This window comes from Miniopterus schreibersii (assembly GCF_964146895.1).
Source record: "Miniopterus schreibersii genome assembly, chromosome: 16".
NCBI lineage: Eukaryota > Metazoa > Chordata > Mammalia > Chiroptera > Miniopteridae > Miniopterus > Miniopterus schreibersii.
In genome coordinates, this window is record NC_138116.1 from 18,690,668 (window position 1) to 18,710,456 (window position 19,789).

Consider the following 19,789-nt stretch of genomic DNA (forward strand, 5'->3'; position numbering starts at 1 on the left):
TAAGTTAAATTGCAAGTCTACAAATATCTCTATCTTTCTTTCATGAAAGACGACATTTAATTTTGAGTAAAGGAGGCACTAGGATTTAAAAAACTACACATGACTTATAGAATAAGTTTTAAAGGGCAAAAACAGTCCAAGTTCTGAGGGAGAGGGGTGTTATGATATACAGGCTGCCATTTCTCTGGAACTATATTATTAAAAATACAATTTTAGAAATCCATACGATTTATCTTGGGCACAAAAAACTACCTCCAGTGGTCAAACACTATATATAAAACAAAATGTCACTGATATGGTGAGCCTTTTTAGATATTATACATTTATAACTTCTAAGTAAATTATTCAAGTCATATTTTATAGGTAAGCTAAAACTAATTTAATGTGTCTATATTAAAAACGTTTAAATGGTAGCTGATCTATTGACCTAGCAATTCCACTGCTATGAATTTATCCAGTAGATTTTCTTGAAAGACACAAAAATACATACATACAAGGCTATCCATTACTGCACTGTTCACAATAGGTAAAAAAGAGAAATAATCTAAATGTCATTCAACATAGGACAATTTAAATAATTTCTGAACTATCGACACAATGGAATTCTCTGTATCCTCTGAGTGCTCATAATGTAAAATATCTAAGATGCCAAACCAACCATAGTATATTTTCCTTCTTATGAATACCAACAAAAAAGAAATCTATGTTCATACGCATGTGTGCTTATTCATGTATAGAAACTTAACAGAAGCATTCATAAAATAACCAACAGTAGTTTTACACCTGGGGCATATGAGTGAAGAACTTTACTTATGCATTTCAAGTTCTCCTGTAGGGTTTTAACTTTTCACAGGCAAATAATACTTTTATATCAAAATTATATTTTTTAAAGTTAATGCCATTATTTTGCCTAAATTAAAGAGTGGAAAAAGAGCAAGCATAATTTTGGAAGCTCAGGTTCATACTTTTCAAACTCTGCCAGTACATTAAAACCAAAAGTAAAAATAAACTTTCCTCCGACACAAGAGATTTATATTTACCCTCTGGTTTATCTCAATAAGAGGGCTAAGTCCTGGGCATAACTAACACACAATCAGACCCCTACTCTGACCTCCTCTCCTCCTCTCCACTTTGGTCACTCTGCCCCAGGCATATGGGCCCCAAAGTATGCCTCACTGCTTAAAAATTCTCCTGCCCCAGACCCACTGCACTTGCTGTTGCCTCTAAGTTTATTGCTTATTACCCAGAGAGGCATATGGCTTTCTCACTGCTTTCAGGTTTCTGCTCAAATGTCAGAGTGGCTTTCCCTAACCTACTGTGTGCACATGCACAAAACATACCCTACCCTCTGTGCGTGCCATACTTACTTTCCCCCAAAGCACGTATTTCTAGTTGATGAATGTGTATCTATCGGGTTTGCCTTCCCTGGTTAGTCACCTCCAAGAGGGCTGGGATTTCAACAAATTCACAGCTATATCACCAGAACTTAAAAAAAGTGTCTGGCGCACAGCAAATATTCAATAAGTATTTACTGAATGACTGGTTAAACATAGCACATAAAATAAAAGTACAATTTAGGAATACATGGACAGTGACTAGCAGAGCTGAGCAAAGTTCCTTCCCTTGCTGTGTGGCAAGTGGATCCCCTTAATCCTCTTAAAGTACATTAGCACCCGGCCAGGTGTGGCTCAGCAGTTGAGCATCAGCCTAGGATCCAGGAGACAGCGGTTCGGTTCCCCGTCAGGGCACATGCCCAGGTTGCAGGCTCAATCCCCAGTAGGGGGAGTGCAGGAGGCAGCCGATCAATGACGATGCTCTCATCATTGATGTTTCTATCTCTCTCTCTCCCCCTCTTCCTTCCTCTCTCTAAAATCAATCAAGATATATTTAAAATAATAATAATAATAATAATAAAGTACATCAGCTATCTCTTGCTTGTACTGGAGTTTATAAAATGTCACCTAGTCTTAGTTTTCATGAAACTGATTTAGGCCTGAAACAGTTATATTGAGTAACAACTATTATGACATTCAGAGGAACTTTTGCTCTATTTTATGCATTTTGATGGGTTGAATTTTTTTTGAGAAACTGCTAAGACCAGGAAAGAATCCAAATAAAAAAAATACTAGAAAAAATGTACTGGTAGCCTCCAAAGCAGCAACTTACTCAGTTCTACCTTTTTTTTCTGAACCTGCTAGCCACATTCAAAGGCTAAATCTGAGATGTAGACCCAGTAGTGAAAGGTCCTTTATCTCTCAATCAACACCTTCCAACTCTAGACAACAAAAGCTTAAGCCCAACATTTGCACCTAAGCTTACCTAGGGAGCACAAATAAGGTTAAAGCCATGACAAGAGTAAAATCCTTGAGTAAGGGTTCAAAGTCTGTCATAAGAAAACAATAAAATACTCATGTATCTGAGAAGAAATATTTATCTAGTTTATAATTACTAAGTACACAAAGGCACAAGAGCTAAAGCTACTGGTCACAAAAGGCCAGAGTTTCAGCTGTAATCTATTATTTTCATTGCCTCTTGATAAATTAGTAATCTGTTTTTCTCATTTCCTTATCAACTATGGCCATACAACCACTATTCTGCACTAGTTTATACTCTATTAATCCTCATTAAGCTTGTACTATTTAATATACAATAAGATTTGGGGAGATACCTGGTATTCTTTTTCATTTTCTGCTAGAAAAAAGAGAGAATTTTTCACTGGGAAAAGCTCTCAAGAAACTGAATGTGCATCACAGTTAATTTCCAGATCTATTATTATGGAAAATAGGCCACAAAGCATGTATAAATGCTTTTATACAAGTGGGCAATTCACTGTTACTCTGAGCATGTGATCACTGAAGAGCCTTAAAAAAATAGATCACAACAAAACACTAAACATTTCTGGGTGATCCTAATCCCAGAGGGACAAAGAACCACAGAACACAAGATGTCATAAAGTTGTGGTACTCTTACCTAGAGAGTTACAGCCTGGTGTAGGACACTTCATATTAAAATTGTAGCTTTCATGGAAGCGACGGCGCTTGGGGCGATGAGAGAGATCACTGCCTGAGTCTTTCAGGGACATGTCCTTGGCAATGCTCTCATCATGAGACACGTTGGGGCTGGAGATGTCTATGTCAGACTCAGAAGAAGGTGCGTTTCCAGTTGGAGTTCGAGGTGGAGACTCATCATGATCAGCAGCATTTTTAGTTTCTAAAGTAAAAGCAATTGGTAGAATTTGTGAATAGGATTTACTTAGTTAGAGGTTTACTATTCAGAAGAGTTTATGATATTCCCAGATCCTCTATGATTTGACCAGTAACTTTCAGCCATTTATCTGCTACAAAGGCTAAATGGAAAATGAAGAAAAACAAACATTGTTCCTTTTGTGCAACTTTAAATTCTGACTAAAATTAAATTTGGGGTTTCCTGAATACATGTCACTTATCTGTGTTTCTCCTAAGCCCCCAATCATGGCTAATCAAAACTGGGTGGAAATAAATTTTTAAAAACATTACCATCCCACTCTATTTCCAGGAGATACACAGGATGGAAAACAAATGAAAATGTTTGTCTTTCTGGATGACAATGAACGGACTTGGTGTGAAAGTATAAATAGACTTAACTCTTAACTATTGGTAATCTAACAATTCCAAATTCTCAATCAGGGGTTGCAGCTCTGGCTGGTATGGCTCAGTTGGTTGAAGCACTGTCCAGTGCACTGGAAGGTCACAGGTTAAATTCCTGGTCAGGGCACATGCCTGGGTTGCAGGTTTGATCTCCAGTCAGAGAACAGATGGCTACCGATCTATGTGTCTCTCTCTCATCAATGTTTCTCTCTCTCTCTCCCCCGCCTTCTCTCTCTCTAAATCAGGGGTTGCAAATCAAATGCCTACAGGGACTGAGCAAGGCCAAACAGAAAGATGATTGTCAATCTCAAGCGACAACTACCATTCAAGCTCCAGCCAATTATTACTGTGAGTGAATGGCCACCTAATGTTCCCAGAGCTTTCCATTTTGTAAAAGAAACCAGTAACTCAACTCTTCATATAAAATTTCTGTATTTTCAAATACTGGCAACAACTTTTTTTTTTTTTCTTAATCCCCACCCAAGGATATTTTTTCCATTGCTTTTTAGAGAAAGTGGAAGGGAGAAAGATGCATCAATGTGAAAGAGACACATCAATTGGTTGCTTCCTGCATGCACCCCGACTGGGGCAGGTGTTTGAGCCTGCAACTGAGGTACATGCCCTTGACCAGAATTGAACCCCGGGACCCTTTAGTCCTCAGGCCGACACACTAACCACTAAGCTAGGGCCAGATTTTTTTAAAATTTAAATATTGTGCAAGTAAACCAAACAACCATGTTGGCAGGCTAGAAGCTCACCAGTCTATAACCTCTGCTCAAAGGCCTCTGATTTGGGCTGGTGAATCACAAACTCAATAGCTTACCATCCCCATTACTAAAGGACACCTCAGAGATTCAGAGATAAATGGACTGATAAGCATGGCTGTAAGAAAATCTGGTCCATAAACACAATGGACCTAGAGAGTATTACATTAAGCAAAATAAGTCAGACAGAGAAGAACAAATACCATTTGATTTCACTTATTTGTGGATTCTAAAGAACAAAATAAACAAAATATAAAGAAACTCATAGATATAAAGAACAAACTGAAGGTTACCAGATGGGAGAGGGTTGGGGGACTGGGGAAAAAGGTGATGGGATTAAAAAGTACAAGTTGGTAGTTAGAAAACAGTCATAGGAATGTAGAGTACAACATAAGGAATATAGCCAATAATGTTTCAATAACTATATATGATGCCAGGTGGGTACTAGAATGATCAGGAGGATCACTTAGTAAATTATATAACTGTCTAACTACTATGATGTACACCTGAAACTAATATAAAATAATACTGAATGTCAACTGTAATTGAAAAATAAAATTTTAAAGTTAATTAAAAAAAGAAAATCTGGTCTAAGCCTTCATCATCTGTAAGAGGTACCTACACCCTTTGCCTAATGTAGGTCCAATCTAATAGATCCAGCTATTCTGTACCTCAAGAATACTTCAGTACCAACTGTCCTCAGCAAGACATAAGAAAGGAATCAGGTAAACAGCATTCACCTAGCTGAAATTTTGTCAGTATTAGGCATCTATCTGCAGTGGGCCCCAAGCATTCCTTACAAAGATGTTGACCACACCCTCTCTGTAATGGGTCCAAATCATACCATACCCACTCACCTCTATCCGAAAAGTCAACCACTTGCTCAGTTTCTGAGCCAGACGAACGAGTCTGCCGAAGCGGGTATTTTTTCGGAGTCACTGGGGCAGGCTGCTGCTGACTACGGGTCACTCTCCTGGTAGAATAAGCAGGCTCCTCAGTGCCAAAAGACTGCAAATTTCGAACAGGGCTGGAATCTGAAAAGATAATAAAATAATTAAAGAAAAAACATGGAATCTATTTCACATCCATATGATTTATTAGTATGTACGCACTCCTCTTCATATTTCACAAAATCCAACAAATCTTTAAAATATCTATTTTATTAAATAAAACATAAGCAAAAGAGCCTAGATCAGGCATAGAGATGAAATATCATTTAAAATTAATAATGTAGGTTGTGAAATCAAGGCTAAACATGATTCAATTCCACTCTATCATACCAACCAGCTGTGGCACTTAGGTCAAGTTAATCTCTCCAACCCTGTTTCCTTATCCTTAAAAAAAGGGAAAATACTAGCAGCATATTCTTCATGTTTGTTGTGAGGAATGTGAGATAATTTATGTAAAGGACTTAATGTGATGCCTGGTACATAGATCTAGTGCTTTATAAATAATAGCTGCATCCTCTCTTCCCTTACTCTAACCCACCATAAAACAGATATTCTATTACTAAAAGTATAACAATATACAAGTACTTCCTTTCCTTAGGGATCTCTTTTTTCTTCCTGATTACCCTCTCTGAAGCCCTGAAGAGAAATCATAGTAGATTCATAAAGGATAATGCAATAATACAGCTTTTTAAATTCTTTTGGATGGCAAAACCTATTCTGAAGCACTCAGCAGCCTTTCTATATTTCCAAACTGATGACACTTGAAAAAGGAATAAAAGAAATTCAAAGCTAAAATTAAAGCATGTTTTAAACAAGGAGAAAACTTAAATTCTCAAACTTTTGTGTAAGTCAGCACACAGGTTATCAGTTTGCACACCTTCAGGGGGCTACATTTAAAACATAGTCTACATTTTCCTTAGAGAGGGCCACCTTACATAGACTACATTGTGAATGCTGTCCCCAGGAGTTGTACCACTCTGTGGTCATGAAGTATAACAAGGAAGAGAGCCAGAGCTCATGTGTTTCCTAGCTGTTTTGAATACTTAAAACTTTTAAGTATCCAGGGCATGACCAATTATACTTTCTAAGAACACTGTGTCCTTTCCTTTGAATATACTGTTCCTTTAGCCTATAACAACACTTTTCCACCTTTTAACTTGTAAATTTCTACTAAATTCTTTAAAATTTCCATCTGGGAGTCCTGCCCTCATCTGGCTGCCCCATTTCTTAGCTTCCATAGTAATCCAAGTAAACCTCAGAGTCCTTACCACAATGCATTACAATGGTCAATTTACATATCTATATCTTGCACTAAACTGAGCAGTCCTTGAGGGCAGAAACTGATTTTTCTATCATGACATTCCAGTTCATAACAAAGTACCTGAATTACAGTAGCCATTTATCAATATTCCTTTTGTGCTAGCAATAAAACTTAAAAGTTGAGAAATCAAAAACAGCTATAATTCAACTGAAATGTTAAACTGAAAAGTAAAGTTAGGAACAGTTGTTAAGGGAATATTCCCACTTTCTTGCTTGAAAAACTGATGTTTTTCTCTCATGCTCACAAGTGATAACCAAATCAGCACTATTTAATGGCTCAAAGTATATTACATTTTCCCCCCTTAATATATTATTGCTGTCCGGCTATGCGTGGCTCAGCAGTTGAGCATCGACCTGGGATCCAGGAGATCAGGGTTCAATTCCCGATCAGGGCACATGCCCAGGTTGTGGGCTCGGTCCCCAGTCAAGGGTGTGCAGGAGGCGGCCGATCGGGGGCTCTCTCATCATTGATGTTTCTATCGCTTTCTCTCCCTCTCCTTTCCTCTCTCTGAAATCAGTAAAGATATATTTTTTAAAAAAATAAAACATATATATATATATATATATATATATATATATATTATCACCTATTGATCATCAGCTTTCTGGATTAACTGCAATCTTCTTTCTTCTCCAGCGAATCTCAAGCAGAACCAGAAGGGGTCTGAGGTACCTTCCAAATCTAAGCCCAGATGGCTAATTGCACTAAAGAAACTTTTAACACCAAGATTCTCTACTCTTTACTACCAAAGCAAAATTCTGGATATTTACAAATTCAGTCAACTATTTATATCTATTAATTGTGTATCTGACTATATTATGGAATTAAACGTAGTTTTAGAAGTATCAGGCCCCCCCCTTCCAGTAACAATTGTCAGGAGACTACTTTAAGTCCCTAAGTCTAAACCATTCTAACAGAAAGTGACATAACATTCCCATTTTACTGATAGAAAAACTGTAATTTAAAAAAAGTTAAATTCAAGGCATACATGTGCTACACATCCATTATACCAGACATAGTTCCTTTGGATCTCAAAGTTGGACAGCACCCCCAACAAAACTGAACCATTCTTATGTTTTTGTTAATTTTTTTTTATTGTTGACACTATTACAGATGTCTCCCATTTGCAGCCCTTTGCCCACCTTCACCCTGCCCCTGCCCTCCCTACTCCCCAACAGAACCATTTTTTAAGGATCTGATATTTCTGTTGTCATTTACTCTGCACTTCACCAGATTCTGTCATCTACATCAAGTCAAGGGACCAGTTTCCACATTAACACAATAATGTGATGATCAGTTAGTAGGTTGTGAGGCCTGGTCAGGAAGAAGGATGCCTTTTACCTTGGGAACTCTGGCTCAGCCGGGCTGAGGAGCGGGTGACTCGGGCAGATCGCCGGGATGTGCCATCGCTCTCTGAACTGTCTGTATGCTCGAGATCTGTAGAAAAATCGGAATCTTCGGTTCCATCTGAACTACTGCCTGCATTCCTCTGTAACACCATAGATCCAGACATTAGCACAGAAGCATTTACTCTGTGGGTTTGTATTAACACTGGAAATAAAACGAACCGTGATGCTGAAAACACGAAGTTCAAACCTAAGAAAGAATTCAACAGTCAACTTCCCTTTATTTAGAACGTTTAAATGAATAACCTACAAATAATGTATCCTTATTAAATAATTGAAGAAAGAGAATTAATTCTTCCTGTATTAAGACTAATTCTAGCCCGGTCGGGCATGGCTCAGCGGTTGAGCATCGACCTAGGGATCCAGGAGATCGGGGTTTCATTCCCGGTCAGGGCACATGCCCAGGTTGCGGGCTAGGCAGCCGATCAGTGACTCTCTCATCATTGATGTTGCTATCTCTCTCTCTCCCCCTCCTTTCCTCTCTCTGAAATCAATAAAGATATGTTTAAAAAAAAAAAAAAGACTAATTCTAAAACAAGTCCATTTGGAGGTCAGTATCATAAACCGGAAATAAAAGTATCCAATTGAAAATGGCCTGGCTGACATAACACCCATTCATTTATATATAAAGTCCAAGGTAATGAGAAATATGTTAGTGCTTGACTCCATTTAACTTTAGGGTAGTTTTTGTTCAAAGTCTCCATGAATGTCTATCACAGTTTAAAAATTCATACACTAATTCAAAATATCATGGTCCACAACTCTGATCCTAAAAGAATTTAAGCAGAAAAAGAGTAAAGTTCTTCCTTCTTATGTTATCTGCCTTTGAAGCTTCTCCATATGAATACCAAAAGGGCTTTAAAAAAAAAAAAAGGCCCTAGCCAGTTTGACTAGCAATGGAAAAAATATCCTCAGGTGAGAATAAAAAAAAAAAAAAAGGCAGCTTGTACAAGAAAACTTGTAGGTATTCAGAAACAGAAACTTTCTATCGTCTTTTTAATTAGTAATTATTTTAAGGATAACTTTGATCAGTTGGGCATTAACACTATATACCCTTTACTAAACCAGAAAGGAAAGAGCATTTGCAAAAAAAAAAAGACACTACAAGTCCCCTAATCTTCATTCAAAACCCTTATGGCCTTTTGTGTTTAGAATTCAGAATCTTTTAGATTTTTGGAAAGGGAATACTTTGCATATATCCTGCAAATAACACACCATAATCAGATATATTAATATTTCTGCAGCAAAGTATGTAAACAATCACACTAAAGAAGACATGCAAAAACTGTAAGTAGCCTGGGACAGTTTAGGACAGGTTTTGCCACCAAATAAGTTACAAAGAACAAACTTACATTTTCAAGAGCTCTTTGTATTTGGGGAGACCGTGGACCTATTCCAAGGCACCAATACTATTCCTGCATTTGGTGAGCCTTAACATAAACACCTACTAATGTAGGTTGTTTTAGGAGACACTAAAAAGTGTAAATATTTTATTTGAAAGCCTCTGTGAAGAGAAAATTTCTGCAGAAATCAGCAAGAATACCACTCAGCTTTCCAAATAGTTCAAGGGTAATGTGGCCAGAAATGATGGGAGGCCCCAGTGTCACGGTAAATCAATAGGATGAAGGGGGTGGGAGTGGGGGGGTAGTAGTTAAAGGTCATCTAGTCCAGTTACCCAGGTATCTGAATCACTATCACCTCTGACCATCCTTTCCTGGCTTGACCTTGTCTCTCTGATTTTCACCAATCTACTCCTCATCCTACAGTAGTGCAGATTTACTTGCTCCCACACTTCCTTCCCACAACACTATGTAAATACACACACACACTTGAGTATATACTAGATCCTTCTACAGTTATTTATATGTCTCCCCTCCCCCCCATCAGACTGTGATCTTTTTTTTAAAGCGAGGGATTATGTCTAATTTTTGAATCCTCAGCAATCAGCACATAGCAAGTAGTCAATAAAAATCTGTTGAATTACATTTGTTCTATAGTGCTGCTCAGCCACTGCCTAACTGAGTAGCTTGGGGCTCTCCTTTATGCCTCTGTTCAGCTGTAAAAAGAAGGGGTCGGGGTGTCCCAAGATGATCTCTAAGTCCCATGTAATTCTACAAAGTTTCTGATTTTACAAACTGCATTTGCTAGGCGCTGTCCAATTAAGCAAATAAGGAAAAATTACGGCTTGGGTGCAACAGGCCACAGTGGGTGGGATCCCTTGGGAGTAGGCGCTGGTTCTCTACCACCCAGTCCTCCCTGCTTTGTTGTGACCCCCGCCCAGAAAGGAAGGATGCTCCAAAACCCCGCCTCTCCGTCTACAGCATCACCAGCCCGAAGGGCGGGGATTCGTGCCACCCAATCCTAGTCACGGTAAACCGCACCCCCACGGGACAGACTGCCAAAATCAGCCAATCAAGAGAGGAGGTATCGTTCTCTACAGCTAGTCCGAGAGCTGTAGGCCAGGTCCAGACACCTCCCCCGCACGCGGGGAGGTAACCGTTGGGCCCAAATGGGCGGTGTCACCAGCCAATCAATATGCTCCTAGATGTTTCAGCGACCAATTAACGAGAAGAACGCCTCCGAGCCAGGCAAGCAGAGGGCGGGAATAGTTGCAAGCACAGGCCGAGGCCAGAGTCGGGCCCACATTTTTCTGTTGGATGTGGATTGAAGAGAGAGTTGCCGAGATAGGTGCGGGGGAGCGAGAAGTTGGAACTCAGGGGCTGTGAAGCGTGACCAACTGCGTCACGTTGCTCAATCCACAGTCCTAGACACCCGCCATCCCTATGGTCCCGTTCCTCTCACCTTCCTTCGCGGCATTGCCGGCGGCTGCGGCCCGACGGTTCCGATTCGGGCAGCGGCGGCAGCAGCAAGAGGAACGGTGGCTCCGGCGGGCTCCGTGGCGGCCTCTGTAGCAGTCCCAATCCTGCGGACGATCCCAAGTGCCTCCTGCTCCACAGCGTCTACAGCCTTCTGCGCAGGCGCCGCGGGCTGAGGCGCTTTTTCCTTCACTTCCGGCTGAGGCTCGCGTCACCTGACGTTACGGGCCAGATGGTGTGCTGGGAAGTTCGCTTCTGATAGTGAGGCTAGAGAGCGCCATTTTGGATTTGGGCACAAAGTACAAACGGGGCCGGCGATTTTTAGTTAGGGGAATGGCACCCTTTGTGGGCCTGGGGAGCCATTCTTATTTGGGGCAGAAGCCTTACAGTTGAAGTTAACGGGTCTCATCTTTACCTTGGGCAAAATTCCTCTTCCCGGTAGTTTTAAGTTCTGAAGTCGAGGAAGGAATCCCTTAGAATTCATCAGGTTGTTATTTAACCCCTTCGTTGCCTAATTGGCTAAAGGACATTTCCTTTTCTCATATAAACTCAAAGTTAAGAAGGGATACTTCACACAAAAAACTATTTTTAAGAGTCGTCTTGTGTCTCAGAGTGGTAAGAATGAAGGCTTGTAAACGAAACGAAAGGGTAGCGTCCATAATCCGGAAATTTTTTGTCTGGTAGAGGAGACACTGTCCTTGCTCTTAGCGAACAGCAAGTCAGTCACGTCGCGGAAGGAAACAGAACCATTGGCCAGAAGCTGTAGCTCCAAACAATTCCCAATTTAGCTTTGTGGTGAGCATCCACCCCCTTCCCCCACTCCGTATGGGTCTGAGAGGCCTGGGTGGCCCGCGGGGGCGGGGTGCCCTACCGGGATCGGAGAAGCGATAAACCCCATTTTAGCCCAAGTGACCCCTGGAAATCAGATGCTTGAGCCAGGAGTTGGGGGAGGGAAGAAGAGGAAGGAACATTTTTAATGAAGCTGGAGCCTAAAAAACAAGGCATGGATGTTTTAAATAATAGGGCCTGCTTTGCGAGGCCCTAGGAAGAAGTTGGTCAAGGATGTTGGGCTGGAAGAAGAGCCATAAGAAAAGGCTGGGAAGCGGAGTGTAGGCGTTGAGGGTTTAAACTCGCTGGAGGAAAAGCCTTGAGGCGACCAAAGCTTGGCCACGAGCGACTGAGTGGAATCTAGGCAAGCTCAGTCATTAATTTAGGATCGTGGATCCCAGTTTCACCCGAGGCAAACTAAAGTGCAGATTTCCCCCAGCTGCCGAGCTAAGCTAAGGAACAAAGCAACAAGGTAAACATCTGATTGATGTGCTAAACCGAGGACTCCGAAGAGTTAAAGTTCCTGACCTTTAGCCAGCACTCTCCTTGGGGATATCCTGGGCCGGTATTAACACTGGCAGCTTTAGTATTTAGCATAAATACCTTTGAATAACCTACTGAAGTTGAACTGCACCTAAGAACTTATTTGGCGCCCTGCCGGGCGTGACTCAGCGGTTGAGCATCAACTAGGACCCAGGAGATCGGGGTTCGATCCCCCGTGGGGGGAGTGCAGGAGGCAGGGATCCACGACTCTCTCATCATTGATGTTTCTCTCTCCCTCTCCCTTCCTCTCTCTGAAATCAATAAAGATATATTTAAAAACAAACAAACAAACAAACAAACAAACAGAACCTTACTTGGAAAGGGCTCGAGTTTCTTCTTCCAGTATACCCCTAGCTCTTAAGCATTTAATTTCACACTATTACTGTTATTTTGCACTTCCTGGTGTGTTTTTGAGGTCGCTCTTGGATGTCTGGCTCCCTGACTAGTGGTCAGGAGCTCTTATGTTAAGAACATAGCTCAGCCCGGCTGGGCGTGGCTCAGCGGTTGAGCCTTGGCCTGGGATCCAGGAGATCCGGGTTCGATTTCCGGTCAGGGCACATGCCCAGGTTGTGGGCTCGATCAATGAATCTCTCATCATTGATGTTTCTATCTCTCTCTCTCTGTCCCTTTCATTTCCTCTCTCTGGAATCAATAAAGATATATAAAAGAAAAAAAATAATAATAATAACATAGCTCAGTTCTTTCATACCATCCATAGTAGTGCCGAGACCATGCTCTACCCACAGTAAATGCTTGCCAGTCAATCAGAATGTGTTTACTGTTTTATAATCTCTGAAGGTATAGCACTCAAAAATGGTGAAATTAGTATTTTAGAATAAGTTCTTATCCTGACTTAATCATTCATCATACAAATACCAGCATTACAAATGTTCAACATTAGTTAATTTATTACATTGGATTTTCAAACACTGTAGCTAACACTAATTGTAAAAGAGTTTACAATCCCATTTAGACATGATTCTTGTCCTTGGGAAGTGTACACTCTGGCAGAAAAATGAAAAAACTAATACCAATAGGATAGAAATATAATCATAAAGAAAATGTGTACATAAGATGAAAGTAGAACACCGAGGTATGTTTAGAATGGGCAAAGGGGGATCCCGAAAGCTTTCTTCTTCTTTTGAACCAAAGTAGTATTTACTTTGAGCATCATTTTCGTCCTGACACATTAGCTCTCGTAGCAGGAATGATGTTGCTTTCAAAGCCCTTGACAAGTTGCCCTCCTGCGCACCCTCATCCACCAGACTTCACATAGGTAGCTCTGCTGTTCTTCCTGCCTTGATACATCCAACCTTCTTTAAGTTACTTTCTTCAGAAAGTCTTTACTGATTTAGTACTTCTGAGGTAGTAGGGCATAGTGATATGTTATTTTTGCCTTAACTGCTATATTTATACTTTTCCTTATACAATTTGATAGCTTTTCTGTTCCCCTCTCTCCTTCCCAGACAAATAATAGGAACATATAACTACTATTAATTTTGTTCATCAGCTCTACTGGTGCCCAGTACAGGGCTTTGATGTCATATCTGGATTTGAATTTTAGCTCCTCCACTTTCTATCTGCATTGCTCTTAGACAAGTTTTAAATTTTATCTGTGCCTCAGTTTTCTCATCTGTGAAGTAGCCACCTCACAGGGTTGTTGTAAGAATTAAAGGAGATGATTGTTGTAAAGCACTTAACACAGTTACTTGTCAGAGTAAGTGCTAAGTAAATGGTCACTGTTACTGACATTCATAATTCCAGTCATCCTAGTCATGGCTGTACCATCGTAGTGTTTGTGAATATATCTTTACGTGGTCTCAGTGGTGGTTTGCTCTTGTCTGTTCAACCGCAGTTCAGCTCAAGAGACACACAATGATTACCCAGGCACTATATACCAGGCATTGAGTCACACCAATATGAACAAAACACTGTGTTTCCCCAGGTCAGTGAGCTCATTGTTCCAAAATACTATAGAGTACTAATGGGAAAATAGAAGGATGGGGAAACTCAGAAGTGGTACAGAGGAGGAAGTGGAGTGTTTTGTCTGGAGAGTTTAGGAAAGGATTTATAGAAGAGGTGAAATAAGAGTGGAATTTCATGTGACAAATAAGTTAGCAGTGGACAAGGAGAATAGGGCTTTCCATGCAAAGGGAACAGCATTGTATATTGGGTAACGGCATGGTGGAGTTGGGGTGGTTGCCTAAAGTTGAGGCAGGAATGGTTTTGGGAAACCAGTTCATGCAGAGCTCTGAATGCCATGCTAAGGACCTGTACTGGAGGTGATGGGAGATCTCTGAAGGACTTTAAGCAGGGGAGTCCCAGGATCAGATTTGCAGTTTAAAGATCCCTCTGGAAGCTGTGAGCGGCACAAAGCAGAGTGACAGGGAGACCCAAGGCAGGTAGACTGGTTACAACAATGCTGTAATAACCTTACCCAGAATTGAGGAAGAACTGAACAGGGCAGGGGCATGAGGGCAATCTTTTGGGTATGCCCTTGTGCATTTTCTTTCTTATAACTATATCTTGTCTCCTCAGCTACATTTGTGAACTCCCTAAAAGATCCTTCAATTTCCTTTCAAATGCTCGCCCTGCCAGTAAAATGATAGGTACCAGATTTCAAATACAAAGTGTAGTTGTTCGTTGTTTGCTTCAAAGGCCCAAGAGCTCCTGGAGGTTGGGAGCCTTGCCTGGCTGGCCACGCTGTCTCCAGCTTCTCCCTTGCTGCCTGGCATCTAAAAGGGCTCAGTAAATGGGGTGGCCACTGCCAGGTGTTGGCTCCGTTAGGAAAGACTTGCACAGAACCAGCCATCCTCTTTCCTCTAAGCCTCCCTTTTGGCCTAGGAGGGGTTAGGAACAGCAGCATCCTCTGTGTGCAGATAACTGTCCTGTGAGGTGGGGAAGTGCGCCTTGTCCTTTTTAAGACAATTCTAATGTAGCCAGGCCAATCACTAACTTCTGAGGACAAGTATTGGCCTCATCGTTAGCCTTTGAGAAAACCTCAGAGGTTGCTGATGTGATCATAATTCATATTAAAACCTTTTTGCTTTAGAGCTGCCTTAAAAATAGAGTCAGCACAGTCACTAATGGTCCTTCCTTTTTGACTCCTGCCAGAGGTGGCCTGAAACTTCTCTTACCTTCTTGGACACTTGTTACTTTGGTTCTTGTGTCACGCTTACCCACCACCCACTCCCAGCCCCACCCTGGGGGAAAGTGTTGGACTGATCCCAGCAGACTCAGGCACAGCTCACTGCCTCTTCAGCTGGGGTTATAAATAACCACTAAAACTAAACAGTCAAATAACCACATTTTGAAAATTGCTAAAAAAAAACAACAACACAAAAACCCCCACTCTGTTCCTGATTCAATAGCAGTTCTCCTCCTCATGCCCTTCATCTCCCCCCTCTTCCTCCACTTATCTACCTCCCTTCCCTGATCCAAGGTCCCTAGGGAAGTCAATCTGAGCACAAAGCTGTGCTGTGATGAAGACATCTTTTTCCATATTTGACAGGGCCAAAGCCCTCCAGGGCTGTAGTTATAGTTACATGATGTTGTTATGGCAGCAGAGGCCTCAGGGCAACATATGTTTCTGGGTGGTAATTGGGTTTGCTTTAACAGACTGTTTCTCCCCGGGTTCTTCATTCCCAAATTCACTTATCAAGAAGACCAGGGAATTGCTATTATGGATGGGCCTTCATTTTTTAATTACAACAAAACCAAATTCCTCTTTATTCCCCAGGATGGAATGTACCCAGTCATCATGGGTTGAGACTTTTGAGACTTCAGGCATTTTCATTTATTCATTCAACAGATATTTACTGAGCATCTGGTAAGTGCTAGGCATTGGGCTGGGAGCTGAGTGTACAATGTGAATAAACTGACATGGTCCTTCCCCTCTTAGAACTGTCGATTTAGGACAAAGAATGTATAGGAAAGGGCTGTGGGAGTATGACTTTCACCTGCCCCCACCCCCTCCACCTTTTCAAATATTAACCCAGTGTAATAACACTAAATAATTTTTTTGAGAAAGGATATTCTTAATCTCATTGCTGTCACAAAGCTATTTTTAATTTTTACACATTGCCTTCTGATTTTTCTCCACATGTATATGTTTTATTACATGTGCATATTTTTGTATAGATACATTCATTGTTTACATTAAACGTCATATTTTTCGCACATTCTTAGCATTTCCCATGTTTCTCTAATAGTCTTCATAACTGTAATTGTAACCACTGTGTGACATTAACTGTGGCACTGTGGCATACGTATTTCAGGTATTGAGGGTCTTTTATGTCAGATATTGCTGCAGTATTTGCCTACATCGATAGCTCTCTCTTGCTTTTATTTCTACCTGTTATATATTGCTTTATTTCTTTCCCCAAAGATTTGCCCACATTTAAAGTGTCACCACTATTGTGTAAGGGTGCCAATTTTAAGACATTGTTCCCAGAACTGAGTGTTACCACTTAATAAAATCTTGCAATTTTAGGAGAAATGAAAACTGCACCTCAAATGTGCTTTTGATATTGTTTGTAGTTAGGATATACTTCAATCTTCCATGTATTTATTTGCTAGTTTTGTTTCTTCTTCCATGAAATCCTGTTCATTACTCATTTTTCTACTGGGGTCTTGATGACTTTCTTGAAGCTTGAGAGATGATAGATGATGATGATGATGATGATGATAGATAGATGATAGATAGATGATAGATAGATAGATAGATAGATAGATAGATAGATAGATAGATAGATATAGATAGATAGATGATAGATAGATAGATGATAGATAGATGATAGATAGATAGATGATAGAGATGATAGATGATAGATGATAGATAGATGATAGATAGATAGATAGATAGATAGATGATAGATAGATAGATAGATAGATAGATAGATGATAGATAGATAGATGATAGATAGATAGATGATAGATAGATAGATAGATGATAGATAGATAGATAGATAGATAGATAGATAGATAGATGATAGATAGATAGATGATAGATAGATAGATAGATAGATAGATAGATAGATAGATAGATAGATGATAGATAGATAGATAGATGATAGATAGATAGATAGATAGATAGATGCATGCTTTGTCTGAGTTACATTCAATTACAGTGCCCGCGTCACTGAGAAGGCAGAACATCTGCTTCATGATGATTTCTCTAGTATTTTCTCCTCACTTTCACTCTGGGTTCCCAGTTACCTGCAGTGGTAAACTCTTTGTCAAGGATGTGGGCTGTTGAGAAATAGAATGAGACTGTGACCAAAATGTGTGGATGACATGGATGGTACAGTGAGGAAGCAGGTTATGTCCAATCTCAGCAAGAGTTGAGGGGCCACTTTATTTTTTATTTTTATTTTTTAAATATATCTTTATTGATTTTATTTATTTCCTTATTTTTGTTAATCCTCATCTGAGGATATTTTTTCCATTAATTTTTAGAAAGAGAGGAAGGAAGAGAGGGAGGGGGAGAGAGAGGGAAACATTGATGTGAGAGAGACACATGAATGTGTTGCTTCCCACAAGCTCCCTGCCTAGGGCCAGGGATCAAACTTGCAACCCAGGTATGTGCCCTTGACCAGGAATCAAACCCGAGACCCTTCCATGCACAGGCCTATGCTCTACCCACTGAACAACACCAGCCAGGGCTATTTTTATTGATTTTAGAGAGAGAAGAAGGGAGAGGGAGAGAGAGAGAAACATCAATCGCTGCAACCTGGGTATATGCCCTGACCTGGAACTGAACCCGCAACCAAACCGACCACCCTTTAGTGCACAGGACTACGTTCAACCAACTGAGCCACACCAGCCAGGGCAAGCGGCCACTTTAAAAGCTGTAGTTACTCTTGCCCACAATAGAAACCTCAAATATGGTTCTGTAGACACTTTTTTTTCCCTGAGAGGAGCTGAGTCCCAGAAAAAACATTTCCCAGACCAGCCAACTTTAGGAGGATGAAAAATGACCCTGCATTCTCCCATTTATAAACAGGGTTAGGAGATACTTTCCCAGGAACCGTGTGGTGAGGATCAGCTCCCTCTGAGTCATTCACAGTGCTTCCCAGTCTCCCTTATAACAACTGTACCCAGATGTGAATCAACTGGCCAAAGTGAGGGGTGCACGCTATAACTAGGGAAAACACTTCTCTACTTAAGGCAAACCAGCACATACATGGGCCAAATCCACAACCTTAGACTTCTTAGTCTTGCTCTAACCAAATGAGGTTACTCACCTCAACCGAATCTCGGGGTGGGGGGGGGGAGGTTAAGAATGATTTTCTTACTAGTCTGGAAACTACCTGAGGATGAGTAGGCATCTGGTCATTTTCTTACCTGCCTAGCCTTGCCAGTAGATGTCACTACACCAAACCACATTCTCCAAACACAGGACTAAGAATCAAAGAATGGGCTTTGAAAAGGGGGAGTCCAACCATCACAACCCTCTTCTCCCATGGCTCCCATTAATACCCCTGAAAAACTATCAAGGATATGTAAATACACATGGTTCCAGACAGTACAGAGGCCTGAACTCAGCAGGTCAAAACCTCAGAGTCAGAGTTCTTATCCAAGGGCCTTCCCCAGACTGGGTGGGGAGCACAGCTGCTATAGGAAGGGCGGCAGGGTGAGCAGACCATTTCAATGGGGATACACATGATAGAGTTATCTAGGAACAAGAGCCATAGTCTTGGGGCTGTTCCAAATGTCACTGTGGAGCTGATACCTCAGGCAAAGCACTCCACCCACCCTCCGCCCCTACCCCTCTGTCTACACTGGCAGGGGCCATCCCTCACCTAAGGACTGCCAGGCTGGAGCTGGCTCATCAGTTTTGGGCCTTCTCAGTGCCAGCCACACCATGTGAGGGCACTGGGGAAGTTCCTAGCAATTTAGACCATCATTACTGTTCTCCTTCAAGACAAGTAAAAGCAGCATTAGTAATCTGGGAAAGAGAGCCATTGTCTGCTCTTCTGTAAGGACTCCAGGTGCTTTTGTAGGATAAAGACTGAAATCCATACTGGGCCTGCAGTGTCCTACATGGTCTGTCCTCTGGTTAACTTTCCAGCCCATCCCACACAACCTCATCCTCTGTGCTGAAGCCTGATCGGCCTTCCTGCAATTCCTTAGGAGTGCAATGGTTCCTTCCACCTCAGGACCTTTGCACATACTCTTTACTTTGCCTGGAATGTTCTTTCTTCATATTTTTATCCTATTTCTACTAATCCTTCATATCTCAGATCAAATGTCATTTTCTCAGGGAACTCTTTCCTGAAATTTCTAGATTAGATAAAGGCCGCCCATTTCTACACTTTTATAGCACCCCATACTTTCCTTCACAGCAGCTTTCTCTATTTGTAATTATGCATTTGTCTGTGTGAGTATTTGGATTCTTCGTTTGCACACATTCACATGGCATTCATATATGAAATATAGTGCCTAATTCTGGTCACTCAGCTCCCAATATGAGAATCCAGAAAAAGGCAGCTAAATCAGTCAAAGGAAAAGTGGAGGTTACCAGATGAGGCAAA

General features: G+C 41.0%; 1 protein-coding gene across 3 annotated transcripts in view; it reads right to left on the reverse strand.

Annotated features, from left to right (window-relative positions):
• Positions 1-11,068, reverse strand: part of KAT7 (lysine acetyltransferase 7) — a 30,559-nt gene extending 19,491 nt beyond the window's left edge. Inside the window, exons 1-4 of one of the 3 annotated variants that reach the window (XM_081161226.1) lie at positions 10,870-11,068; positions 8,003-8,150; positions 5,248-5,424; positions 2,971-3,210 (exon numbers count right to left, since the gene is read on the reverse strand). In XM_081161226.1, coding sequence (XP_081017352.1) covers positions 2,971-3,210; positions 5,248-5,424; positions 8,003-8,150; positions 10,870-10,884 — 580 coding nt within the window. In that variant the 5' untranslated portion in view covers positions 10,885-11,068. Of the gene's footprint in view, positions 1-2,970; positions 3,211-5,247; positions 5,425-8,002; positions 8,258-10,869 lie in introns of all 3 variants that reach the window. The other 2 variants (XM_081161227.1, XM_081161225.1) reach the window with 2 other exon arrangements.
• Between the last annotated feature and the right edge of the window lie 8,721 nt (positions 11,069-19,789).